General features: G+C 49.4%; 4 protein-coding genes across 6 annotated transcripts; 1 reads left to right on the top strand and 3 right to left on the bottom strand.

The window, feature by feature from the left end:
• Positions 1–2111: 2111 nt before the first annotated feature.
• Positions 2112–4687, top strand: LOC120675609. Its single transcript, XM_039956809.1, has 3 exons — positions 2112–2260; positions 2388–2587; positions 4241–4687. Exons 2-3 carry the CDS (start codon positions 2406–2408, stop codon positions 4425–4427), a joined length of 369 nt encoding a protein of 122 aa, XP_039812743.1. The 5' UTR covers positions 2112–2260; positions 2388–2405; the 3' UTR covers positions 4428–4687.
• Positions 4688–4858: 171 nt separating this feature from the next.
• LOC120675607 (SUN domain-containing protein 5-like) lies at positions 4859–7390 on the bottom strand. Of its 2 annotated transcripts, XM_039956808.1 has the most exons (4): positions 6973–7390; positions 5605–6860; positions 5427–5512; positions 4969–5341 (listed from the first exon to the last, which is right to left on the bottom strand). In XM_039956808.1, the coding sequence occupies exons 1-4, from the start codon at positions 7181–7183 to the stop codon at positions 5089–5091; spliced, it is 1806 nt and encodes a 601-aa protein (XP_039812742.1). In that variant the 5' UTR covers positions 7184–7390; the 3' UTR covers positions 4969–5088. The 2 variants fall into 2 exon arrangements, with proteins under 2 accessions (XP_039812741.1, XP_039812742.1); XM_039956807.1 differs by having other exon boundaries at positions 4859–5512.
• A 7224-nt stretch (positions 7391–14614) lies between these two features.
• LOC120675887 (aspartyl protease family protein 2-like) lies at positions 14615–16727 on the bottom strand. Its single transcript, XM_039957097.1, has one exon. The coding sequence runs from the start codon at positions 16450–16452 to the stop codon at positions 14947–14949; it is 1506 nt and encodes a 501-aa protein (XP_039813031.1). The 5' UTR covers positions 16453–16727; the 3' UTR covers positions 14615–14946.
• A 952-nt stretch (positions 16728–17679) lies between these two features.
• On the bottom strand, positions 17680–24962 carry LOC120673848 (calcineurin B-like protein 5). 2 transcript variants are annotated; one of them, XM_039954885.1, is made up of 9 exons: positions 24834–24962; positions 21730–21876; positions 21321–21403; positions 21179–21238; positions 20379–20487; positions 20228–20280; positions 18816–18896; positions 18599–18711; positions 17680–18228 (listed from the first exon to the last, which is right to left on the bottom strand). In XM_039954885.1, the coding sequence occupies exons 2-9, from the start codon at positions 21815–21817 to the stop codon at positions 18159–18161; spliced, it is 657 nt and encodes a 218-aa protein (XP_039810819.1). In that variant the 5' UTR covers positions 21818–21876; positions 24834–24962; the 3' UTR covers positions 17680–18158. The 2 variants fall into 2 exon arrangements, with proteins under 2 accessions (XP_039810819.1, XP_039810818.1); XM_039954884.1 differs by having other exon boundaries at positions 24592–24958.
• Positions 24963–25733: the final 771 nt, after the last annotated feature.

Raw genomic sequence — 25733 nt, 5'->3', positions numbered from 1 at the left:
TGCTCAACTGACCCACCTGCACGGCCCATTATGAGATAAGATAAATTTGCCACCATGGGACCCATGTGACTCAAATCCCAGCAGCCCGGCCACTACTCTCCTTCTGATATTATATATATTGCTACATTCCTTTATAATCTTGAAGTATAACTAATTATATATATAATTAGTGAAATAAAGATCTGCCATAGATTTCTTTTTCCATAATAAATTTAGGTAAAAATACCATAGCTACATTTTTATTCTAAAAAATTTACTTAAATAATGGCTTCATGATAATAGAGCTGCCCAAAATATATAACAAGCGCAACAATAGGAACGATATATGACAACTGCACGCAGTAAAAAACCTGTGCATTCGCTGAAGGACAAATAGTAATCCACGCAAGAAATAAATATCCATTGATTGAAATAACATGACAACACACAAGCCATGTCATGGTGACCCTGATCGGCCGAAAGTGCGACAGCCTGTGACACACGTTTAAACGACCCATGCATGGGAATACGTAGATGCCTAAAAAAACAAGTGCAACGAAACATAACACATCTACAACTCAAATGGCCAGTCCACTGGCTACATGCGGTATCACCCTTTTTACAAAAAAAAAAAATCTTTATCTTTACACAAGACATAAATGGGGGGAAATTTTTGCTCCCCCATTGAGCCACATCAGTAGCAAATCATGGGCTGTCCGATCGGCCTGATGTAAGATCTGGCCCGTCGGATTTAATGTAGATTTTATATAAAAAAAGTCCTTGAGCTTTATAGAAATTAACCCACAGTCTATAAAAATTTACAAGATAGACCTTAAAATTTTTGTAAATCTACCGACAATCCAAAATTTTACAGAAAGTCCCCCAACATTGTGATAATAAACCCACGGTCCCTGCATTTTTACTTAAAAGACCCTAAAGTTTTTAGTATTTAACCCATAGTCCAAAATTCCATACAAATATCTTCAGTCTTTGTAACAATCACTAGTCTACAAGTCATGGCGCGGCAACGCCGCGCCAGCCTTTCTAGTCTCAATGGATTCCCGCCTTGTGGCCCCCAAAATCAACTCGGGGAGCACCGGATCCATATCGCCGTCGCCGAGTGGCCGCCATGTCGTACAACAGGCGTGAGACGTCGATTTAAGCTCGGGCCACGAGCCCGCACCGGTGTCTGGCGAGGTGATGACAACACTCGTCTGCTGAGTTAATGTCCCTCGCTAATTGGAAAAAACCAGATACAGACGGCTTAATAAATGCCGTTGTACATGCCTTTAGGAGTTGGGCATAGAAATTAAAGAGGGGTAAAAAAATGTAGAGAGTGCACATGGAACAAAGAGGGGTAGAGACAGTGGCGGATGCAGGATTGGAGGCAAGGGGGGGCTGAAACAATAGAGATGTTGATTTGTGTGAAGATTTAATGGTGATTTGGAAGTCTTGCTACAGTGTTTTATGTGTAATTAGGGGAGCTTAGGGGGGGCTTGAGCCCCCCTAGCCCCTCTCCTGTATCCGCCCCTGGGTAGAGGAGGATAGAGATACAGATAGAGTTGTATTGGAAAATGAGAACTACACTTATTTTAAAACAAATTTTGAATCCTTAAACTACATTTATTTTATGATAGTGAGAGTAAGATATAGTGGTTGATCTTGCATCACGTGGGGAAAGTTTTACAATCCCTAAAGGGATCAGTGATCTACTATTTGAATTGCCACGCTCTCGGTTCTGAGATGGTTGGAGCTTATGCAAGATTAAGCCCACCGGAATTTGGTAGTTTTATGCATTTGGATGATGTTTGATATGGCTATTAATAGGTGCTATTTATTTTGCTTATTTTCTTGACAAAATACTTATTTTTCCAAACTTAACTTAAATTGTAATTGTTCATTGAATCCGCCAAAATGTATTGTACTTTGGATATAAATCCTACTAGTATGAATTTACTAAAGATATTACTATTAAATTAGGTTTTTCGAAGGTACCTACACATCATCCCAAAAATCTATTTCCTTCGTTCCAAAATGTAGCTTATTTTATTTTTTCTAGATTCATGTAAAATACTTTTAACATGTATAAGCCTGCACTACCTAGAAACGGATCCCTAATTTCTGAACCGAAACTACAATATGAAGTGACCATACTACCCTCGACCTCTCGAGGCCTCGACCACCCACCCGCCGTCCGCCACCGTTTTCCCCTCCCCATCTCGCCCGCCGTCCTCCTCCTCGATCTCCTCGCATCCGCAGCTCTCCCCGGCGCTTAACCAAGGTGAGCTCCCCGTCCTCCATCCTAAACCCTAACCTCCTCCCAGATCCGAAGCCTTGCCACTCCGCACGCCCAGATCTGCTTCTTTTCGATTTGACCCGGTTCTCTCTCCTCGCGCGTGGTGCCATAGGGTTTAGGACCGGCGGCGATGGCGGCGAGGCTGGCGCAGCTGCGTGCGCAGGCGGCGCGTGCGGCGGAGCTCGCCTCGAAGCACGGCTGCGCCTACTACAAGGAGGTCATGGAGAAGAACAAGCAGTACGTCGTGCAGCCCCCGACCGTCGAGAAGTGCCAGGAGCTCTCCAAGCAGCTCTTCTACACCCGCCTCGCAAGGTGAATTACGCCTGCCTCTCCGTTGTGGTCTACCGTTCCGATTGGGCAATTGGGTTCAGTTGTGTTGTAGTGTCACATGATCTATTCGTGCGCGTAGTAAATAGTAAGGCGCTTTGTTCGGACTGATTGTTCGATGGGTGTGATGCAGTGTGGTTAATATTTTCTCCCTGCAATTAGCTACTGCCCAAATCACCTGTTATGATGAGACCTGGTTGCGGTCCGTACCAGCAATGGTTGCACCTAGGCTTTGTGTGTGAAATTCTGTGAGTGGATTAAGATTCTTAGTGGGAGTGTAACTGAGATTTTGTAGGTAATATAGAATATTTATGTTCTTCATTTTTGAGGGCCAATGCTTGGCTTATCCTCCTAGTTTTCTTGATGGCTTCACTGTTTATGGCTTCACACTTAATATGACTTAATCATGCGGCTTGTAGCATCTAGGTAATGTGTAAAGCTCTCATTTATAAACAATGTCTGTATTGTAGCATATATGCATGGTTGTAGACATTTTATGCAATGGTTTCCATGTTGCCCTTCAAGATTATTCCTGCGAATTCCGTTAATTTTGTTCTAGTGGGTTAAATACAATTTTGGATCTTTATAGCAGAAGGAACCTACAGAACAATGCTCTTATGCTCGATTATCAATGTCTGTAACTATGTATTCATATAATTTTTCTGCATTTCGATGGATCCATCTTGTATTGATAAATACGGATAGAACACAGCGAGCAACTGCTAGGTGAAACCAAAGTTTGACCATTCAGTGCTCTGGTGTAGAGTGATAGTCTCTTGTGGAGTTGATGTAGCATGGGATAGCATGAAGAATTTGTTGTATGATTCATGGAATGGATCTTTATAAATATTCTTGTGACCCAAAATTATGCATATCTGAAAAGGTTTTGGATCCAACTTTATAAAAATGCAGCAGTAGAAATAAGTAGTAACTTGATTGGTTATTGGGAAATGTGATAGAATTTTTGTTTAGTTTAGATGTGCGTTATGACTGACAGAGGAAACCCTATATACATGTATATTTCTAGCTAAGCTTATGCCTTTTTTTTGTTTGGTGTTGGATGCTGGCACAAGCTGCTTTGAGCGGAGTGTCTAAAGATTTCTGGTTGCATCATGCAGGTGTATCTGATTCCTGAATCTGCTATTTTGTTTACCCTCTGCTATCTTGCTAATGTGCATCTTGATTATATGTTTTGCATAGCTAGTCAGCTGAGCACAAGTTTTAAACAAGCGAAGCGCCACTTGAACACTATGTTTGATTACCAAGTACATTGTTTGGAGACATACACTTCACTGCAATTTTCAAGTCATGTTAGATAATCCAAGTAGCATAAGAATGGAAATGTTTATTAACATAAGGCTAATAATTTTCTTTCCTGGCACTAATAAATAACCTGGAAGTTTTCTGAATTTTGAGATTGACCATAACAAATACAAATGGCTTGTTTAAACTTAAAAGCATAAGGGAGCAGCAATTTACCCAATTGTCTGTCTAAATCTAAATACCAATGGCTTGTTAAAACTTGAAAGCATAAGCATACCGTTGTCTGTCCCTTGTTATATGCAAATATGTCTTTGTAACTTGTAATAGCTATGAGTTTGCTTTTGATGGTTTCTAACCATTGGCGTGTTTATTCAGTCTACCAGGCCGCTATGAAGCATTCTGGAAGGAGCTTGATGGTGTCAAGCAGGTATGGAAGAACAGAAAGGAACTCAAGGTTGAGGACCTTGGGATTGCGACTTTATTTGGAGTCGAGCTTTATGCATGGTTCTGCGTAGGCGAGATTGTTGGCAGAGGGTTCACCTTAACCGGATATAAGGTCTAGATGATTTCTCCTGGTTAGGACCTGCTTTACAATCTATACTTTTAGCTGATGCTTGTCGAAACGACGATGATACCTGCCTTCGTTCACAATTTTGTTTCTTAAAAAGAGTTTCTCTAGTGCTGGATGCCAGCAAGGACGGGCACATCGTTGCAACATTGCCTCAATAATTTGCTCGCTCAATTGTCCATTTTGGTGCTCTGTAATTCTTTGTCAATTCCATCTGATGCAGTACCTTGCAAGCTGACTCTTTTGTGTCTTTCTGTCTGCCTCAAATGAATGTCTTTTGCATTGCATATGAATGTTAACTGGATGATTGTTGCATGTCTAGTTTTCCGTGTCATTATTTTGAGAAAAAACATTATTGGTTGATTGTTACCAAAGTTGCAGTTTATTTGGCTTCGTTGTGCTCATTGCGTGAGAAAAAAAATCATTGAAGCAATATTGTTTCGTTTGTCTTTGGGCTTTCGGAGTATTATTTTAGAACACTTATATTCGAGGTTGTTTTACAATGAAAGAGGAACCTGTGTTCTTAGTTCCCGCTTTATTCTATATAGTGAGTACATACACTACCCAATGAGCCATCTACTTGAGAGATTTAGCTGAGTTAACGAGCTACTAGGACAGGAACACGCTGAAGAACCTAGCAACCCATAAGCTGTTTTCAGTTGTAGAGCAGGACGATAAGGGTGGTGAAGCTGCTGCTGGCGAGCACGAGCATCCACGCCCTGCTGCTCCTCCCACACACCCTCTCCACCTCCGGCTCCTCCTTTCCCTTGCCGGCTAAGAGGCAGAGCACGCGGTCGCACGCCAGCTTGAAGAGCGCCAGGCACGCGAAGAAGAGGCTGATGGACAGCACCGCCAGCTCCTTGTTCTGCAGCGTCTCCTGCACGCCCCGCATCTCCTCCAAGCTCCACCTGCACCCCCCGCAGCAGAATCCCAATCAATACACCACACCCGTGAAGATCAGATGAACACTCGCCTGATCTCCATGGCACTCGCCTCATGGCCTCGTTCTCCCTGATCAGGTCGTCCAGCTTGCTGGCGACGCTGGACTTCCAGCTCTTGAGCTCGTCCAGGTCCTTGGCCTGAACAAATTTGCAAGCACATCGCCATGTCAGTCACTAGCAGTCAGGGTTTGTATCGACACGATCCAGGGCTTGTACTGCAGCCAGCGTACCAGGCCGTCCTTCCACTCGACGAGCCCGTGCACGTCGGCCTTCATCTTCTCGAGCGCCGCGGCCATCTGCGAGAGCCCGCTCTGCAGGTCCGGCAGCTTGGCGCAGTACCGCTGGTTCAGCTCCCTCGTGTACTCCTCCAGCGTCGACAGGCCCAGCTCCAGCGACCGCATCTTCTGCATCAGGATCTTCAGCACGCCGTCGCCGTGGGTCCTTCCCGCCGCCGCCGCCGCCGCCACCGCCGCCTGCGGCGGTTTCGCCTCTTTGCCCTGCGGCAGCAGCTTCGCGTCACTGGCGGTGCCGGTCCTGGACCCGTTGTTCCTGGCGTCGCCCGCGGCGCTGTCGTTCCGCCCGGCGCCGTTGCCGGGCAGCTTGGCGGGGACCTGCTGGCGCGCCTGCTGAGCGGTGGAGTCGTTGCGGCGGGCGTCCCGGCTGGCGGCGTCGATGGAGGCGCGGTCCTTGGACGCGTCGGCCTCGGGTCCTGCGCCGGCGCCGGCGCCGGCGATGAAGTCCTGGAGCATCCGCTCGACGGCGTCGACGCCGTAGACCTCGAGGTAGCTGAGGATGCAGTAGAACCCGGAGCCGTAGTGGCTGACGAGGCGCAGGCGGAGGTAGCGCGTCCACCTGGGCTCCGGCAGCGCGAAGCGCTGCGCGTGCTTGGCGTTCTCGGCGGTGAAGCGCCCCAGCAGCTCCCACGCCTCCGTCGGGTAGCTCATGCTGCCGTACACCTCGAAGTCCCTGAAGGTGGAGGAGTAGTGCTCCAGGTTGGCCAGCGCGACGGTGTCCACGAGCGTCTCCTCCGAGAGCTCGATGACGACGAACTTGTCGTCGGCGGAGCACGGGTTGCGCAGGTACTTGTCCTTGTCGCCGCCGAGGATGTTGGCGGCGCCCTTGGCCTCCTTGTTGTGCGCGAGCACCTTGGCGCCCTTGGACGCCGCGGCGTAGTTGTACTCGGCGCCGCAGGGCTCCAGGCGGTGCGCGGCGCCGCCGCCCGTGGGCCGGCCGGTGGTGTTGTCGTTCTCGGCCTTGCCCTGCATGATCCGGCTCCGGAACTCGTCGAGCCCCACGAAGGCCGCCTCAGGCGACGGCGACGACGCGTTGCTGGCGTTGGACGGTGGCGGCGGGGCCGCGGCTTCCTGCGGCGGCGAGTAGGAGGGCTGGCACGTCGGGGAGGAGTCGTTATGGTGCGGCAGCACGTAGGCCTCCAGCGGCCTCACCTTGCAGTAGCTGTCGCGCCTGCCGTGCTCCTCGTAGAAAACTGCGTCCACCACCGATCGGATCGACTCGTGAGCGATGATCCACCAGATCCGCGAAGAATTTCAATTCCCGAGAGGCGGATCGATCGATCGGCATGGTGAGAGACAAGGAACCTGAGGGGCCGTCGGTCTGGCTGTGGAGGAACTGGGAGCGGAGGAGGAAGAGGAGGCACCAGACGGAGAAGACGACGGAGACCGACACCTCGCGGAGGCCGCCGTCCATGGACACGGCATCGGCCCCCGACCCCCTGCCGCCGCCGTGGTGGTCCCCCCCGGGCCCAGCGCCTCTTCCGCCGCCGCCTCCTTCTCTCCTCTTCCTGCTCATGCATGCACCGCCTGCCTACTTCCGGCGCGCTCGTGGCGAGCCAAACCGCGTCGCGTCAGGAGAGAGGACGCCGGCCGTGCGCAGGCCCCAGAAGCGCACACCGGCGAGCGGTGGTCCTAGTAAATGCGCGAGCGCTGGGGATCGGAGTGCCCCCCTGTACGTGGTTGATCGGAGCGCAGCGGACGATGGGAGTCGCGCGCGCGCGCAGCGGCGGGAGACGGGGGGAAAAGCAGGGGGCGCGACGAGGGAGGAGGGATCAGGTGACGGAGCGGCGAGCTCGGCGGAGGACATGCCGGGATGCGCATGGGCGCCGAGCCGAGCGCGCGCCGCGCCACGCAACGGCCGCGCGGGTGGTTCGGTGGAGTGGAGTGGGAAGAGGCGGGCCGAGTTGACGAGAGAGAGAGAGAGGTCGCGCACGCGTGGGCCGCAGATTGCGCGCTGGGCCGTGCGATGCGCCCGGCCCGGTCTGGAAGAAGAAGAAGAAAAGAAGGTTTCCTTGCGGGCTTAGCAAGTACTCCCTCCTTCCCCGTTTATAAGGCATACACGTATATCAAGATTCAAATCTTCTCATCTTTGACCAATAATTTGACTATTAAATTTTTATTTTTATAATGCAAATTTCATATGATTGGATTCATAATCAAACATAGTTTACAATGATTATAAGTTTATAATCAAAAGTGATATAATATATGATAAATAAATGGTTAAAGTGTTGTTTAGAAGACCGTGTCATGTTCTACCATGCCTTATAAACGGGGAAGGAGGGAGTAGTACCTCCGATTTTGTATATATGACGTTAGGACAGCAAGTTTAGTTTAAAAATGAGCTAACGATGATGTCCTAACGACATATATATAAAACCGGAGGTAGTAACTGGTCTTGACCTCGGCCAATTACTGGTTCTGGCAAAATGGGCTGATTCAGCCTAGCAACAATTTATCACCGGTTCTGGCCTGCTTCCGCGCTCGCGGCACGGATGAAGTGTGCTGGTTTGGTTTTGATTAGGCCTACCTATGTAGGCAACGTATGCTACGAAACCAGGTTACTGTGAAAATTCATATAAACTATGGTAAAAAAATTATCTAAATTCATCAAAAAAATTATACATGTAGATGATATGATGATACATAACTTTGTAAAATATCTTGTCCAAACTCGACTTCGTTTGTAAGATATAAAAATAACAAATTTCAAGCCAGAAAGCAGTCAGATGATTTGTTAGAAATTTGTTATTTTTATATCTCATAAATAAAGTCGAGTTTGGACAAAATATTTTACAAAATTATGTATCATCATATCATCTGCATGTGTGATTTTTTTAGTTAATTTAGACGATTTTTTTTATCGTGGTTTGTACCGGTTTTCACACCAGAAGCATACGTTGCCACCTATGTAATGGCGCCTTAATGGTGTGCGCACTATGATCTTCACTTCTCCTGTGTCCTACCGTCTGAATGGAAGACGAGATAACTAAACACTTGGTGTCTTGGTCTACCAGGAATTAGGAAAAGGTAAGCCGGAAAGCAAAGCGAGGGCCGAAAGAAGGAAAGCGAAAAGGAGGAGAGTGAAGATGCGTGCCTCGAAATTGTTAGGAAAGATGGCGAACAAAGCCGGGGATTCGTGGACATGTTTGGACGGACTTTAGCCCTGGAAGCTCCTCGAGCACGTACGTTCATCGTCATCGACTTTACAAAGCACCCATTCTCGATCCTCGTACGGTATGACTCGTGGAGCACTGAAGCTCCCCCTGCGTATGGCTCTATCTCAAGTCAAGGTTAATAAGGAGCGAAGGAAGTAGAAAAAGGACCCGGTGCTTCGGCGGCTTATCTCAAAGGCCGAACGCAACTGGGTTACTGCGTCCACCTACACCGGTCAGGCAGGTAACGCGATGCAAGGTTGTGGGCACAGAATCGAAATCTGATTTCCTCCGAACTCGTACACTGGAACAAACACGCTTGGGGGGGGGGGGGGGGGGGGGGGGGGGTGGGGGGGGGGCAACGTTCGAGAGGGTGGGGACGACGACAGCACTCGCAGTCCGGCACGGAGCTCGTGCTTTTCTGTGTCGGGGTTGGAGTACGTACGTGACAGATCATTCATTTTTGCGGTCCCCACGAAAAAGGGCGCTTCTGTATGCTCCTAGGATTGGATTGATATCCAAAATCCAATGAGAGGAATCCAATTGAAGTCCAACAAAATTAAGCATCCATCTAGTCAAATCCTAACAGTTAATTTCTAATATCCAATTCAGTCCAATTCAACTTCCCTTGATCCAAATACATCCAATATAATCTAAAATTCAAACGGAAGCCATAAACAGTCAGCTACTCATCCATGCTGGACGGTGGACGCCTTTCCCTCATCGACCACAAACTCGCCGGCAAGGAAGCTTCACAGCCTTCTCGCCAGCTCACCTGCCCGCAGCTCGCCGGCTCGCGCCGCCCACAGCGGCCGCCGTTGTTGGACCGCGATGCCTCTGCCCGCGGCTGGCGTGCCTGCACTGGTCTCCGCTCGCCGGCCTCCGTCCGCGGCTCGCCGGCTTCACCGCCTCCAAGCCCGCGTCAACTGCCGCTTCCAGGCCGCGCTGCCTCGCCTCTGTTTTCCACAGCACTGCCTCCGCGCGCGGCTCGCCGGCGACACTGCCTCGCCTCCGTTCGCCGCCGTCGTCCCTGACCACCACATCGCAGGTCGCAGCAATGGCGGGAAACGGGCTGAACGAGTTGAAGCAGATGGTGGCGCAGGCCAACGGCAGCCCTCCGCCGCCAGGGACGCGTCTTGTGTCGCCATCGAGCTCGACGAGGAGGCCCGCCCCCGCGTTAAGGCCAGCAGCGAGTGGATCCTTGGCTGCATCGCCCACGGCGGCGACATCTACGGTGGCACCTCGCAGCGCCGCACCAAGGACAGGCCTGCTCTGTAGATCGAGCTGCTCAGGTCCTTTGCTTGCTCCACCGTCTCTTTGCTTGCCGCTCGATCCCGCTCAATCCACTCATCAATTGTAGAGGCTACTGCATCAATTTCCTAGGGACGGACAGGACGCTGGCCAATTCAGGAGGGGATAATCAAAACTTTAGCCACCTGTGTGGCTGGAGGTGGCATGGAGACGGCGTGGGGCTGGAGGTGCTCCGCGGCGAGGGCAGGCGAGACTGCGAGAGGTAGCGGCGGCGGCGGGAGAGATGGCGCAGGGAGACAGAAGACAGGGACGAGGGTTTCCTCGAATCCAACCAGATTTGGATTATCCTCTAAATTTTTATCCAATAGAATCCAATCCTATTTTCTAGCTACCTAATGGATGTCCATATCCATCTACGTCCAAATCCAATTGAATCTAAGAGCCAAAATTCAATTGGATTTGGATTTGGCCCAATCCATTATCAGGAGTACTTTTGTACGGTTGAAAATATGAGCATTGCGCTCCTTCCATACTTTCCACCAAACAAGAATGACTAAAGATTTCGGACATCTACGCGAAACTTCATATGTTTCGACCAAAGTGGACCACCACTCATGAACATTCGTTAGATTTTCGGTCACAATAGTAACGGACGGGAAAGGGAAGCCATGTAAAATGCCAGTTTTACCGTCATGACTGAAGATGTACGTGCGCTGGCTCTTAACATGTGCTGGATGGCAGCTGTAGGTGGCCGGCGAGGTGCCAGTAATGTCCGTGTTCCTCGTGCGTGCTTGCCGAGTTGCCGCAGCTTGAGCTGCCGGTGGGGGAGGGGCAGCAGCGGGCGGGTCTGCGGCCGGCGCAAGCAGGAGTGGTTCGGTGGCGGACGGGGCTGTGGCCGGCATGAGCGGAGGGGAGTGGAGCAGATGAGGCGGATGTATCACGTGAGGACACGATGGAGAACGGTTCCTCCAGGTCGGAGCTACCTTGGAGTGGAGCGATCCGAGTTCGACGCCTAACAAACGACAAACGCGGGCCGAGCAGCCAGTCATGGCTGGTAGAGGATGACGGAAGGAGCTGCGGCGGGTCCAAGGTGTCAGTCAGTGTAATAACTTACAGAATGTTATCATAAAATTATTGATCCTGCATATTAGTTCTAGCCGTCGTTAGGTTCGGGATCAATGAAGGGTTTAATCCTGAATTCAACGGCTATAGGGCGCGGGGGTGGGGGGAGCTTTAATCCCGATTGACGGCTCCAGCTAGTCCTTCACAGGTTGGTTTAGAAGTAAGATATCACATTCAAAGTTACATGTTCTATGTGATAAAGAAGCTAGGAGTTCTTGACTTCTTGGATTCGAGTCTAGGTGCGGAGTAAGTTTTTCTTTTTATCTTGCTACATCCATGTAATTCCCGGTTATTGGATCCGTGAATGCATGTTCTCTTCCAGTGTTAGCAAACTTTAATGGAAATGAAAGGGACGGAAGAAAATTTATAAATAGTGTCAGTATAAAAGGAATATAAGAATTATGATCGCAGTGAGAAGATCACTGGAAAGAAAAATTCAATAGCATCTAAGGACTTCACTCTAGAATCTAGATTACTCGGAACCAGTTCGTCGTGGGAGAGGACATCGTGGGCGTGTACGACGGCGATTCCGCGGCAGATGCATTGGTCGGCGAGGCGTTTCCGGCAGGTGGCAGTGTGGCAGAGTATGCGCTAGAGAGAAGAGTAGATCTGCTGATTGATAATAACCATTAGAGGGATGGTAATGGATCATGACATTAGTAGTCTTTCCACGATCCAAACTTGAAATTATATAAAATTAAAGTCCGATTTTTTTTTTAAAATCCGACATTTTTAAGATCCGTTTCTTGGATAATTTAAATCAAATTTTAAATCTTTATACCACCTCTACTCTACCCGGTATGATACTAGGTTTGCGGATAGGATGAGCAGGTCCGATCGTCAAACCAAACAAGAAGCTTTATATTAGAAGAAAAACAAGATGAGAGCAGGGCGAGGAACACTAAGATTAGAATAACACGCTCGCTCCCCTTTTTTTTTTGATAAAACATATCTGTATTAATACGTAAGGAAAACAGAGAAGACCCGATACAGATACGGATACAAGGGCACAGGATACGGAAGGAAAAGCTGTTCTACCCTACTGACACAGAAGCTCCTAGAGAAAGATAGAAAAACAAAGAGCAACGCAGAAGCTCCTATGGTCGACCACATCGCCGGCCGCTGGAATCCACCGCTACAGCAGAGCTCACCGTAGAACAGGAATACCAACTTCGCATGAAAGCTTCGAAAGGAGCCGCAACAGCCACCCGTCCCAGGGAACGGGATCGAAACAACCTTGAGCACGCATCGGCCAGGGACACGCCCCCAAACGTTCCTGAAGTACGAGCTGCCGCTGCCGCCGGGGACAAAGCAGCTCCACGCTCCACAACACCACGGACCCTCCAGCTTCCCCTTTGCACCCGATGCACTGACTTGTCATCGCCTCCACTGGAACCAGCCGAGACGTCGAACAAGACATGACTCCTGTACATGAGCTGCCAAGAATTGATGCCGAAGCACCAAATCCGGCAGACCTCACCTTCACAAGCCTCCATTTGGCGCCGGAGTGAACGCCGACAGGACGAGAATGAGGCCAGAAGGACTTATTCCACCAGTGCGCCGATGATGTCGCCGTCTCACCGTCGTCGTCGGGAACACGAAGACTAGACAAGCTAGTACAAAATCTACACCGCCGGACGGAGAAGCAAGCTTCCTTCCTTCCCTTTTGCCTCACTTCCGTGGCACGCGAGACAACAACATCAACCCCACAGCCCCCACATGGCCCGCTCCCGCTGGACGCGACGCCGTTCCCACGGCACGAGGACGCGGCGTCGAGCGATCCCTCCTCATGTGGCCTCATGTGTCCATCGTTGGCGCCATTCGATCGCTGCGTTGACCCGCCGCGCGACATCCGTCAATGCCGCCCGCCACGTACGTTCGCAGGACGTCCTGCACGGGCCGCTCTACCTGCTGCGCAGTGGAGTGGACAATGATGCCCCCGCCATGTTGGTGCTCCGCCTAGGCAGAGAGTGCCTCGTCATGTGCGCGCGGCGCACGCGAGATGCCATCGCGCGGTGCAGGTGCCATCGAGGCATCGACAATGTTCATACTCTCTCTCTGTTTTTTTTTATCACCGCCCGACACCATGCAATCAGTGCCGGCCGGTGCGGCGCCGCGGCCCGCGGCCGCGCGGTGGTGCCGTGTGGAGGACATGAGAGGTCCTCTTTGTTTGCTCCGTGCTACTCGCGCTATAATTTTTTTCATACATGAAGCGCTAAATAAAATTTATTGGTAAATTTTTTTCACGGATGAGTGTAATTTTGTACGACGAATCTAATATCGGTAATTAATTAATGATTGGTTACAGTGATGCTACAGTACCATTCTCTAATCGTGCGGTCAAAGATCTCATTAGATTCGTCTCGTGAAGTAGCAAAAGAATTGTGAAGTTAGTTTTGTAAGTTATCTTTATTTAGTATCTCTAATTATTGGTTAAAATTTGTGCTACTGATGAAACCAAACACTGAAGAAACCAAACAGAACCGAGGAGAGGAGCGACCCGCCGCGCCGCAGCATGCCCGTGCACAGAGCGGTGCAGGCCTGCGGGGCAGCAGGCGGTTGCGCTGCGCCGGAGGCCCATTCGCTGCGCTGCTCCTCCAGCCAGTCAATCACCCCGTTCGGCAGGCTGGAGCTGGAGGCTAGAGCTGGAGTTGTGTGAGAGAAAAACAGTGTTGCCTGGCTGGTGGCTGGAGACTGGAGCTAGAGTTGTGCGAGAGGGAAAAACTGTAGAAGCTGGAGGCTGTCCACCAGCCGAACGGGGTGAATATTATTTAACTCTCACACCACTCCAACCACAGTCTCCAACTACCAGTCAGTTAATAATATTTTTTTCACCAGTCAATTAATAATGTTTTTCTCACACGGTCACTCCGTCACTCCAGCAGCGTTCATCCCTCCAGCAGCAGCCTCAGCTATAGGGTGGTAGAGGAATCGGGGTCGGTAGGCGGCAGGTCCCGGGCCGGACAGCGACAACCGCAGCCTGTGCGGCGCGGCCTCCGAGGAGTACGGTAAAGCCAAGCCAAAGCAGAAAGCACAAACGTTCCGTCCCGTCCCGTCCCGTCCCTCCACGGGCCACTGCCTCCAACGTCCTCTTCCTCCGCCGCCGGTGGAGCAAGACGTCCGGGTTTCGAGCTGTCTGCCGGTGCACGGAGCGAGGACTCGAGCCGTGACCACGAGAGAGAACAGGGACGACGAGGCTCATTCGGACCCACATCGAGGGCTGCTGCGTGCTGCACCCCACTGACAAAAATATCTTCGCCTCACCGCACTGGACCGTTAGAAAACTCCCAAGTGACGAGCTGTGCCTGTTTCCGCACTTGCTGTGCATCTGCACTCTTGCTGCTCGCATTGCTCGTGGTTTCTCTGCTCGTTAACAGCGCATTAACAGCGCACAGACACAGTTCGCCACCGCTAGCGCAAATCCAACAAACTGCTCAAAACACTTTTAAAGCGAACAGAGTGAAAGTAGAGGGCCAAAGCACACCCTTTTTTTTTAACCCAGACACTTTCACAGGGCCTTTCACAGCCTTCATCAGCCAACCGCCTTATCCTGATATCCTCTCGCGCACCAAAGCTACTTCTGGTACAGTCCCACTGCCAAGAGAGACAAGGCCCAGCTCTTGACCTTTCTCACAGCATCCAAAGCTCGCTCACTGACACCCTCCGTTAATTATGACTAACAAGGCGGCTCCCTTCTTTTACCCGCTAATCACCTGCTAATTAATTAACCGCGCCACCGCTGCTGCTCAGCTCAGCAGCCCTTGGGCGCGAACCCGACGCGCTGGCCGTCGCCGTCGAACACCACGCGGAACCCCTGCTGCTGGATGTTGCCGATGATGGACACGCCGCCGTCGGTGCCGGCGAAGGCGAAGCAGAAGGTGCCCCTCGAGTCGACGGGGATGAGGTAGTTCTCGGGGGGCAGGGCGGCCTCGGCGCCGCCCGCGAAGTGCATCGACACCGTGGGCACCTTCACCACCTTGCGCCCGCCCAGGTCGTAGCACGTGTCGAAGAGGGAGAAGCCGCCGGGGGCGAGCCGGAGCCCCGCCGCGGCGCCGCGGAACGCGTCGCGGAGCGCGGAGTAGGCGGGCCGGGCGAGGCGGGTGACGGAGGTGCCCGAGTCCACGATGACGCCGCCGTGGCCCGAGGAGGGGTCCAGGCGAAGGTCCGACTCGGCGACGCCCGGGACGCGCGCGCCGCCCACGCTGATGCCGACCAGCTGCACGTAGTAGAACGTCTCCATGCGCGGGTTGCGGACCATCGGGGTGAAGGACGCCGACGCGGAGGGCGCCACGGCGGCCGGCCCGAAGGTGACGGTGGAGGAGCGGGAGCCCGGGCTGCTGCCTGTGCCCGAAGACGACGACGACGACGACGAGGTGCGGTCGACGAGGCAGTAGGAGAAGCTCCGGCCGTAGCGGCGGGAGATCTGGGTCGGGAACGACAGGCTGCCGCGGCCCAGGCCCAGAAGCCCCGCGGCGGCCACGAACAGGCCCTCGTTGTCGTGGCCGCACCCGAGCGCCACGCGCGCCACGCGGGCGCCGCCCGCGAAGGTGAGCGTCTCGGTGGCGAAGTCGCCCGCCGTCACGGACCCGTCGCCGTAGGCCACCTGGTACAGGCAGGCCCGGCGGCGCAGGTCGCAGCCGCCCGAGTCGAGCCTGCGGCACAGCGGCGCGGCGCAGCCGACGGCGCCGTACGAGCTGGAGCGACGCGGGTCGAAGACGGGGCCCGACTGGTCGTAGCACCGGCGGCAGGGGGCGCACTGCAGCCACACCACGTCGCTGCCGGTGTCCAGCACCATGAGCGCCGGCGTGGCGGGCGTGCCCACGCCGATCTTGGTGAAGTACTCGCCGCTCCCCTGCGCGAGCCCGGACACCACGGGCGCCGCGACCCCTCCGCCGCCGCCGGCCCGCGTCCCGTTGGCCGCCGCGCCGCCGGCGGCCGCCTTCGAGATCCGCGCGGCCCGCCGCCTGTCCCGCCGCAGGCGGTGCCTGAGCAGCTCGGCCGCGGTGGCGTTCACCGCGAACGCGTCGCGGTGGACCACGCGGAAGCGCACCGCGGGCTCCTCCTCGCCCGCCGCGACGGCGGCGAGGCTGCCGCCGAAGGCGTCCTCGTCGGCGGCGGCGGCGGCCGGGGCGGTGTACGAGTGGGGCGAGAGCGGGGTGGCCGCGAAGCTGTGGTACTCCAGGGGCTTGGCGAGCGCGGCGGCATTGGAGGACGCGGCGAGCAGGAGGAGGAGGAGCAGCGCCGCGAGAGGCGCCATGGCTAGCGAGCGAGCAGAGCAGAGGCTTTGCTGCAGTGGAGTGTACTGGCCCCGGCCACACGGCGCTGGCGGTGTATATGAAGAAGGGCCCGGGCAGCGGGCACGGGCAGCGCCTCAGGGATAGGGAGATTAGATTAGCAGGAGGAAATTAATCAGTTAATTACTAGTGCGCCGGACACGGCCTGGGAGGCGCATCTCCGTGGGATGGGATGGGGATGTCTCTCTCGGTGCGGTGGGCAAGCGGTGTGCGGTGCTCTCGCCTGCGCGCCTCGAGGCGGAACGGAATAAATGTTTCGGCGCCAGCGGAGCGGAGGGCAGGCGGGCGCGTCTCGCTTTGGCGACGACCCTGCGGGTGTGGACACGTTTGCCCGGGTGACTCGTGTCGGCGGCGCACCGCCTCTTCAAGCTGCACCGCGCCGTCGCGCTCGCGTGACTCCGATGGCGATGGGATCACCTGCTGCTGCGGCTGCACATCTTGTCCAGCGGGAACGAGTGAACTTCACTGCTCCGGTGCTTCGGGCCAGTGGCGTGAAGGTCATTGGTTATGGGCCCAGAAGCCAGAAGGAAGTTTTGCATAGGCCTTGAACAGACCTGGGCCCCCTAGAACCTTTGGCCGGCTCCTTGCACCACTCAATTCAAATCTTAATTACTAAAAAGAATTATGCATTAAATATTTGAAAAATATGAAAGAAGTCATTTAGTAAAAATTAAGAACCGGTACAAGAGACTCCTCGCGCACTTAATTCAAATAGTCTGAAACCTGCTAATTGTAGTGGCGTCTCACCGATGTATTTTGACATTGCTTATCCAGCGCATCAAGCTTTTGGTACCCACCTCGACGTAAAGTGTTAAAGTGCTTCAGCGCTAGTCGCCGTTTGAGCTCACCTTCCCGCGGCGGCAAGAGCCCAGATCAATGCAGCAAACTTGTTCTAAGAAAAAGAAATGAAGCAACAGCAGCAGCCAAGTCAACTGCTGGAGCGCCAGCTAGTCATAATATGTCTTGAACAATGCTGCCCTTATATGTGAGAAATATAACAAAAGGTCTTGTAGTTACCATGCAGTACATGCCTGAAAAACTGGCTGCCTAAAACAAAAGAAAAAAGCCATATATTTGGAACCGATCCACATACCGGACTACAGAATACACCTTTATGATATCTAATAATTTCTGCCCTTAGGGCGTTACTATAAAAGATGATAAAAAAAATATATGGTAGCAATGTTACATCAGGTTTAATGGTGATTCCATTAACTTATTCTCAGAGAATATGTAACCCTTTTTCGTAAGGGGAGAAGTGTTAAACATTGATTTTTACAATATATCCTTTTTGTTTAAATGACGTTGAATCGAACAGCTGCACTTATGAGTCTACAACATCCTTGTCTAAACATTCTCCAACGTTACAAAAGCAGAAATAATAAAAAGATCAGCCAACAATGGACAAGTTGCTGTGTCATTGTGCACTTGTACATGTCTAGACATTTGATCAGTGATGCTGGAGTTGGATGCTACATTGCTCTTGCTTGTAGGTAGGACAACAAAACTCGTTTCCTACTTCCACCATTTACAGCCAGTCCACAATTCTAGCCACAACGGGTGCTTGAATGATGTGTTTCAAACCTTTGCAGCGTGCCCTTCCATCAGTATTTAGATCAGGATGTACAGAGATGTGTTGCATACTTGCAGTTACTTCTCACTTTCCAGGTTAGGCAGCCATGTCTGCTTCACTGATTTCGGAGTGAATCACAAAGCTTGGGAATACCATGGTGATGTCCCTGCAGATTATGACCATCGAAATAGTGTCAAAGAAGTGCATTTGTAAAATCAGTCAAGGTGTACTTGGCACCCCGAAATGACAAAAAGATATCAAGGCTGAGTCTGCAAGAAAAAAATATTTATGTCCATTTACACAATGTAACAGTCCATCAATCATAAGAAAGCAACCCACAAGGCACATATCAGATATAAAACAGGGAAAGGAACATTCTCCCACCAAAATCAAGACAATGCATCTGACTAGACTTCTATGGTCGCATTTATATTCTGTTTTCAACAGTGCCAAAAAATAACAGAGAAAACTCTAATGGTTAAGGTGCACTGTTAATATATCATTTCTAAATATAACTAGAAGCTGTGCATACTTACTTAAGGTATGGAAGGGTCATATTCCTTAGTACATATGGATTATCTTTAGCAAATGCTGTCCATTCTTCTTGATCGATCCTCCCATCACCTTTTGTGTCAGCCTGGTCAAATGTCTATAAACCAACATCAAAAGATTCAGCATCATGCAATAGGGATATCTTTGCTTCTATGCTAGGGATTTAGGATACCTAAGGACTAGGATGGAATATTTTCATACCCTATCAACAATCATCTCGACAGCATCAGTTGTAATATCCAAATCTGATTCGTCCAGCAGAGCCAACACCATCTCCTTTAACTGCAACATAATTGAGGATAGGAATAAATATTCCTAATTTCCTATTGAACAATCAAATTTTATGCAATACTGAGTTAATGTGACATGCTCGCTACAGTAGACATGATGAATGGGCTAAGTAGTCAAAAGACCATTCACACAAGCAAACATATCATGGTCTGAGGCATGTCACTTGTTCATTCTGGTCTTTACAATAGGATAGGATTCCTCTCTTGTACTATTAAAGATCAGAGAACAGTATATGACAATAAATTGGTATTACGTCATAGTATCTACAAAACAAGAGATTCACTACAGACTATATATTTATCAGAATATTTTTTTGAACAATATTTCTCATAAATACAACAGAACAACTTGCATATCATTCCTGATCTATCATATCGGAAATGAGTTCTAGATGCCTGCTTTATTAGTTTTTGGTGCCACTGTGCATATACTGAACCCTATGTTACACGGATACCGGTACGGGTATCGGATACGATACATATCGGATACGTGGATACGCACTTTCCCAAATAACACTGATACGGAGATACGGCTAGGATAATTAATAATTATATATAAATATCACATAGATATTCAGCAAGTGAGATTTTACTCTTGAGTAACTTCCCCTATACTCAGATGTGCAATACTTGCATGTCCATATAACATTACCACTATAACTAGCCTTCTCTAAAAGCACAACTGATTCCACAAGGAGTTCTTCAGTTGCTACTCATCTAGTTCTATTGCAGCAAGTTCATCATTTTGTATCATCTCTTCTACCAAAACAATATTTGGGTGGGCTGATTACTGCTTTGGGCTGTATCCCATCTGACCCAAAGTATCGGATACGCGTATCCAAGCAAATACGTATCTGTTTTTTCAGAATACGGCCAGAAACGTATCCGAGGCGTATCCGGGGCGTATCCGTATCCGATACATATCGGATACGGATACGCCACCTTCTAGGAGTATCCGCGTAACAGAGACTGAAGCTCCTACTAAGCTAGTTTCAGATGGAACTATTTTCACAAATTTCAAAAGTAATCGATTGGAACGAAAAAATCTATATATTTTGCAATCACTATCATGTACATGGCTAAATTTCATGTTGTTCATATCTTTTAGTGTTGCAGCATACCGTTTTCTTGAAATTATTCTCGACTACTGTATGCTTAACTCCAGATTTCAAGTGAACAAGAAAAGATAGACAAAACTTCTCTAAGAAACAGGACAACTTAATATCAGTATTAATTAACAAGAATGAAGCACATAATGTAATCAGATACACGAATACAACATTATATTCACTGAAAACCATGGAGTAGCTAATAAAAAGATACCTCAATCCGTTCAATAAAGCCTGTCTGTCTTAAGTCATACAACTTAAATGCAACTGTAATAATCAATAAGAAAGTTAGCTAAAAACATTAAACCTAATTTTTTTCTGAAGATTCTGAGTCTCAGAAGAATAACTTCACCAAAAGTTCTTACATGCAACTTTTTGTTCTTCAGGTGCATCTGGATGAAACACACTAAGAGATCGAACAAATTCACCAAACTCAATAACACCATTTCGTTTTTGATCAAACAAGTCAAATACCTGCAATTTATTTTTAGCTTTGTTATAATAAATTTATAGACACACAACTGATTTAAGGACATACAAGACTAACACATTTTAAATAATTCTTCAACTTAAAACACAAATCATCATAATCAGCAATATGCTTAAGCCTTGTATATCATACTTTGTCCGATCTTAGAATTAAACAGCACAGAAGCTACAACTATGACACTTAAGCAGAAAAGCTTTTAGAGAGTCTGACAGATGAGTGCTGATGGTTTCTGGTAAAAGCAACCAGTGAATACAAAATGTAAACTGCAAACAATCATCAGGTATTTGATATGGGAAAAAACATTAGAGAAGCTGTTCTTTTTAGAGTAAATGAAGTCATGAGCAACATTTTGAAACTACAAGAACTTGACGTAATTGATAGACTTGTTAGGTTTCATGCACCAACCAGATGAACCTAAAAACTTAAGCTCTTGGGAAGAGGTGGGCAATCCACTAATACTTCACAACACTCCCACTCACATACAGTCGGAACAAGGCGCAAATGTGGAAATAAAGAAGGGAGCGGAGGACTTAAAAGATGCCTCTACCAAGACTCGAACTCGCGACCTCTGGCTTTGATACCATGTTAGGTTTCATGCACCAACCAGATGAACCAAAAAACTTATGCTCTTGGGAAGAGGTGGGCAATCCACTAATACTTCACAACAACACTTACCCTGTCACCAAAGAGATTTTGCTTCTTCGTGTTCCTAAAGAGAGCAACGTGGAATTCTTCCTGGTAAAGGGAAAAGAAAGGCGCATGTTAATTAGTTTATCGCAAGATAGTTACCCAACTAAAACTATGCATTGAGGACTACCTTGTTAATTAGATTATCTTTGATGATTGAATTACTTATTTTCCTGAAGAGGTCATGTAGTGCCTCAACTTCACTTACTGTAACTGCAACAATAGGTGAAGCTTAATAAACTTGTTCTGAAACACAACAAATACATGGATACCAGAGTTAGTGAGATAACTAGTAATGCTACAGTGTTTTATTAGTCTTGTTTGACCCAAAAAAAAACTACGAAAGAACTGCTAGCCTGCACTACTGTTGCATGTTAAATGTACAACATTAACTGATTGGTTTGAGCAGAAATACACAACAGTATATCCAAAAGCTATCTATTGATTCCTCTTTCGTATGAAAGAAGGGGTTTAATTCTCACACGCTGACGCTGTTCAAGTAGCAATATTAACAAAATCTGGAAGATCCACTTTCTCACAAGATGTTTCGGCAGCAAGGGCCACAGCTTCCCGTGTATCCAGTGAATGTGGTGACCGACCAGCATGCTTTGTTGGTACGCACCCCATCACTCACATCCAGCGGCTCCAGTGCAGAAAATTGAGAAAAGTGCAAACCTCGATCACATCTGCAAAAGCAGAGTTGCAATTCGATTATTCAAACAAATATGGTCTTATCCTCTTCAGGGGAAACAATAGTGAACTAGAACAGCTAGTTTTGATATTGTTATCTTTTTCCTCAGGGAAATATGACTGAAACACAATGTGGAGCAGGGGCGGGCCCAGGATTTGGGACCTTGGTATTCAAAATTGTAAGTAGTGGAAAAAAAAAATTTAACAGCCCAACATACATATTAGTAGCACATGATTTAGTATTAACAACATAAATTGTTCATAATCTGAATTCTGAAATTGTTCAACATATAGAAAATAGAGGTACTAAAACAATAAATGGCATTGATAAGGATGCTTACAAATTACAAGTTAACTTTTCGGTCCTTCATAGCTTGAAAATAACTGATGATGTCCTCATCCTTCGCTTGCAAGAAGAATTCTCTTTCAATGAATGTGGTCAAACAATTATTCAAAAAATCCTGTCCCATCTTGCTTCTTAACTTGTTTTTGATAGTGTTCATTGCAGAAAAAATCCTCTCAACACCAGCAGTTGCAATAGGAAGAACTAGAACCAATTTGAAAAGCTAACCCTTGACGCAAAAGATACCTTATGCACTTTAGTGACCATGTCAAACGAGCTAGATACTGAGCCTTGAAATCTGCACTGTTTGAGCCTATAGACTCACGAATTGAAGTCCTAGGTTTCATGAACAAATTATATTTCTCCTCAGCTTCATTGTGAGCACTATTGATAGCACCAACATGCCTACGAATTCTGCATTTCATATTCCAATTTCGAAAACCTTCATTAACAAAAGCATCTCCACCAGGATATTTGCTACTATCCTTGAACAAGTAGCAAACAAAGCAATATGCAGCACCTGTATGCATACTATACTCTAGCCACTTGAATTCATCAAACCATTTAGGTTGGAATCGGCGCATACCTCCACATTCATGTTGGGGAAATAATTATCTCTTCATTCTTGGTTGACATGGTCCCAATGCAATGTATGACCTTCTAACCGAATCTTTGTCATTTACAGGATAGCTTGAGATAGGAGGCCTCAATCCCGGATCATGCTCTATATTATAATTACTATCATCTTCATCGCCGGAGTCAGATTCATCTATAGGCATGGATTCATCATCTTCAATTATTGAGGGATTAGCTGGTGGCTGCTGCTGCTCATCCCTCTCTGCTTCAAGAGGTATGGTGTTTCTCCCACTCCCACTGGTACTCTGTCCTTGAAATACTACTATCTGCATTTGATTTTCATTAGTAGGTGGACTAACAACCTCTGCCTCAGGAGGTTTCTTCTTTGCAGCACCTCTTTGCAAGAACGATCTCAAATCAGTAGCGGCACTGCCACCCCTCTTCCTTTTCATAGTTCAAACCTATAAATTACAAGTATTCAATATTCAGAAAAATTCTGACTTCATGTCTATAAGTATAGATTGCTGCTAATTTTTTCACAAATCCACAACCATAACTAATTCACCTTAGTTCACTGGATCTAGCTCTGGCTGTCTTCTTCTCCTTGCGCCCGGCCGCCCGTCCCTGCCTGCCAGCCTGCGGCCTGCGGCCTGCCCCCAGCGCCCTGGGAACCTGGGCGCCGAGCTGCGCCCCCTGGTTATGTGCGTAAGTTTTATCTGCCACACCAAACTCACTGTCGCATCAACAATTCCCAATTGGAGCACCAAATCTTTAATCATTTCAGCATGAGAAATAATGTGCTCTACACAAGTGCTAAGCTTTACTGGTCTCAAGGCACAAATCGTTGGGAACGGAGTGCGCGCGATATACAGAACATGTACGCACCTGTACGGAGTATTTGAGAGCGACGCCGGCCCTGAGCCCCTGTCGGCCTGTCCGGCTGTCCCCTGGCCGCCCGGCGTCCTGGCCGCTGGCCGCTGGGAACCTGGGCGCCGACCGCGCCTGGCGTCCACGCCGACGCTGCTGGCCTGCTGCTGCGAGCCTGCGACCTGCGGTGCTGCCGCCTGCCCGCCTAGGCCGCGGTCGCCGCCCCGCCCTGCGGCTTGCGAGCGTGGGGCCCGAGCCTCTGGGGCAACGAGCCCGGGCAGCCGGACGGCAGCGGCCGGCGTGTGGCGGGCTGGCGCCTGGCGGGCGGCGGCGGTCTAGGGCTAGGGCGGCGCCGGGTGGGGAATCGCGGGAGGGGGCGTCGGGACAGGATAGGAGAGGGATTGGGCTGGGGTAATGAGAAATTTTGGGCCATGGGGTGTATCTGGGCCGGCGGGGGTGGAGGGAATTGGGCTGTTGAGGTTGTTTTGGGTTAAAAGAGAAATTTGGGACTCTAGTAGTCAGATTTATTGTGTTATTTTTGTTTTTTTGTATCATATACCTAACATACACTATATATACAAATTTTTTTGTCAAAAATAATTGGTATTCAACTGAATACCATTGAATTCAATGGAGCCCGCCCCTGATGTGGAGTATATAGTCATCCTATTCTGGAAATACTAGTGCGTCAGTTCTGTATTCAGTACATCACTGCAAGATACAATACAAACAGTGAAGTAAGTTCCAGTTCCAGTCCTGGCCAGTTCAACTTTGAACTGTACAGATCCACTCAGATGCAGGATTGCAACGTTGCAGGGTCGGAACCCTGCCTGTATGCCGTAGCCCAGAAATTAACTGAACATTCCAAACTGTTGGGGGAAACAAGAGGAAGTTTTCTGGGGCTATTTGCGCACATGGGCCATACCATGGAGCGAGAACCTTCTTATGGGTGGCAGAAGTTCAACCCTCAACATGAAATGGGTGAAACCCCCGAGCGAGATGAGGCCAATGCGTAGCAGCTCAAATTTCCCGGAAGAAATCAAGTAGCAGCAGCACCCAGAACACTCGGATGAATCCCTCTCAGGTCCAAGCAAGCCCCTGGAATCTAGCGGAGGAAGAAAGCGAGTGAAAGCCGGGAGGTGGAAGAAGAGAAAGACAAGCCGGTACCCGCGGGAGAGGCCGAGAGGGAGATCGATGGGCGCGATCCCTGGCCGCCGCTGACATGCTCATCGTGGCCGGTTCGCCGTCGTATATCGTCCGCCCAGTTGACTTTTAGCGCCAAACAGAAGATGCCCGCTGGCGCTGAGGTATTTGCTCATTTTCTTGAACCATTATTGGAGTCAATAATTGCGCTTTTCCAATTTCCACTTGTTTTCCTGTTTGTGACCCGTGACACACCGTCAACTATACCGGTGCACATCACAATACCATTTTTTTTTTCGGAAAGGGGAATATATTAAAACGGAGCACAGTACATCCCCACAACTTTGCAGAAAGCACCTTGGAAAATTTGGAAATTACACAACGCAACCCCCAAACAACACCAGAAACTTCCCGTCGCCGCCGGCGCTCCCCTCCAACGATCTCCCGCCAGCCGAAGAAGAAGAAGCACAGCGCGCCAAGATCCACCTCCAATCTTCCCAAGAAGCATCAACTCATGTTGTAGCCGCAAGATCCAGTACGATGAACGACCGTCGGCCGCCGTCTTGAGCAGAAAAGGAGAGGAACAGAGGTCCACCGCCGCCGCCCAAACGACCAGCGGGTGGAAGACAAGGCCACCGCCACCAGCACCGCCAGCTGCGCGGCCACGAATTCCCATGGGGATGCCGAAGAGGCCACCCTTTTCGCAAAAAAGAGGCCACACAAGGCTCATACACATGTAGAAATAGTTAGGCCGTGTTCGGTTACACGAGGTTTATTCCGAATCATGAATGATAAGTGCATTTAGAGACTAGAATTTATTCAGGTCGGAAACTAACTGCAATAAAATAAACTTATGATAGGTATTAACAAAAGATCAGGGTTAGTGGCCAGTTCGATCTCGGCTGCGGAAAAGATCCGAGGCCG

Source organism: Panicum virgatum, chromosome 5N, assembly GCF_016808335.1.
Source record: "Panicum virgatum strain AP13 chromosome 5N, P.virgatum_v5, whole genome shotgun sequence".
In the NCBI taxonomy this organism is placed as follows: Eukaryota; Viridiplantae; Streptophyta; class Magnoliopsida; order Poales; family Poaceae; genus Panicum; species Panicum virgatum.
This window is presented reverse-complemented; position numbering and strand designations above follow the sequence as displayed.

Excerpts from the sequence above, each read along its gene's own strand:
- LOC120675607 (XM_039956807.1), bottom strand. The coding sequence starts at position 7,183 with ATGAGCAGGAAGAGGAGAGAAGGAGGCGGCGGCGGAAGAGGCGCTGGG. Across the intron at positions 6,861-6,972 it reads CCAGACCGACGGCCCCTCAG|TTTTCTACGAGGAGCACGGC; the intron begins GTTCCTTGTCTC and ends TGGTGGACGCAG. Across the intron at positions 5,513-5,604 it reads TCGAGTGGAAGGACGGCCTG|GCCAAGGACCTGGACGAGCT; the intron begins GTACGCTGGCTG and ends AAATTTGTTCAG.
- LOC120675887 (XM_039957097.1), bottom strand. The coding sequence starts at position 16,452 with ATGGCGCCTCTCGCGGCGCTGCTCCTCCTCCTCCTGCTCGCCGCGTCC.
- LOC120675609 (XM_039956809.1), top strand. The coding sequence starts at position 2,406 with ATGGCGGCGAGGCTGGCGCAGCTGCGTGCGCAGGCGGCGCGTGCGGCG. Across the intron at positions 2,588-4,240 it reads TTCTACACCCGCCTCGCAAG|TCTACCAGGCCGCTATGAAG; the intron begins GTGAATTACGCC and ends GTGTTTATTCAG.
- LOC120673848 (XM_039954885.1), bottom strand. The coding sequence starts at position 21,817 with ATGGGGTGCGTACCAACAAAGCATGCTGGTCGGTCACCACATTCACTG. Across the intron at positions 20,488-21,178 it reads AAAATCTCTTTGGTGACAGG|GTATTTGACTTGTTTGATCA; the intron begins GTAAGTGTTGTT and ends AATAAATTGCAG. Across the intron at positions 18,897-20,227 it reads GCTTTATTGAACGGATTGAG|TTAAAGGAGATGGTGTTGGC; the intron begins GTATCTTTTTAT and ends ATTATGTTGCAG.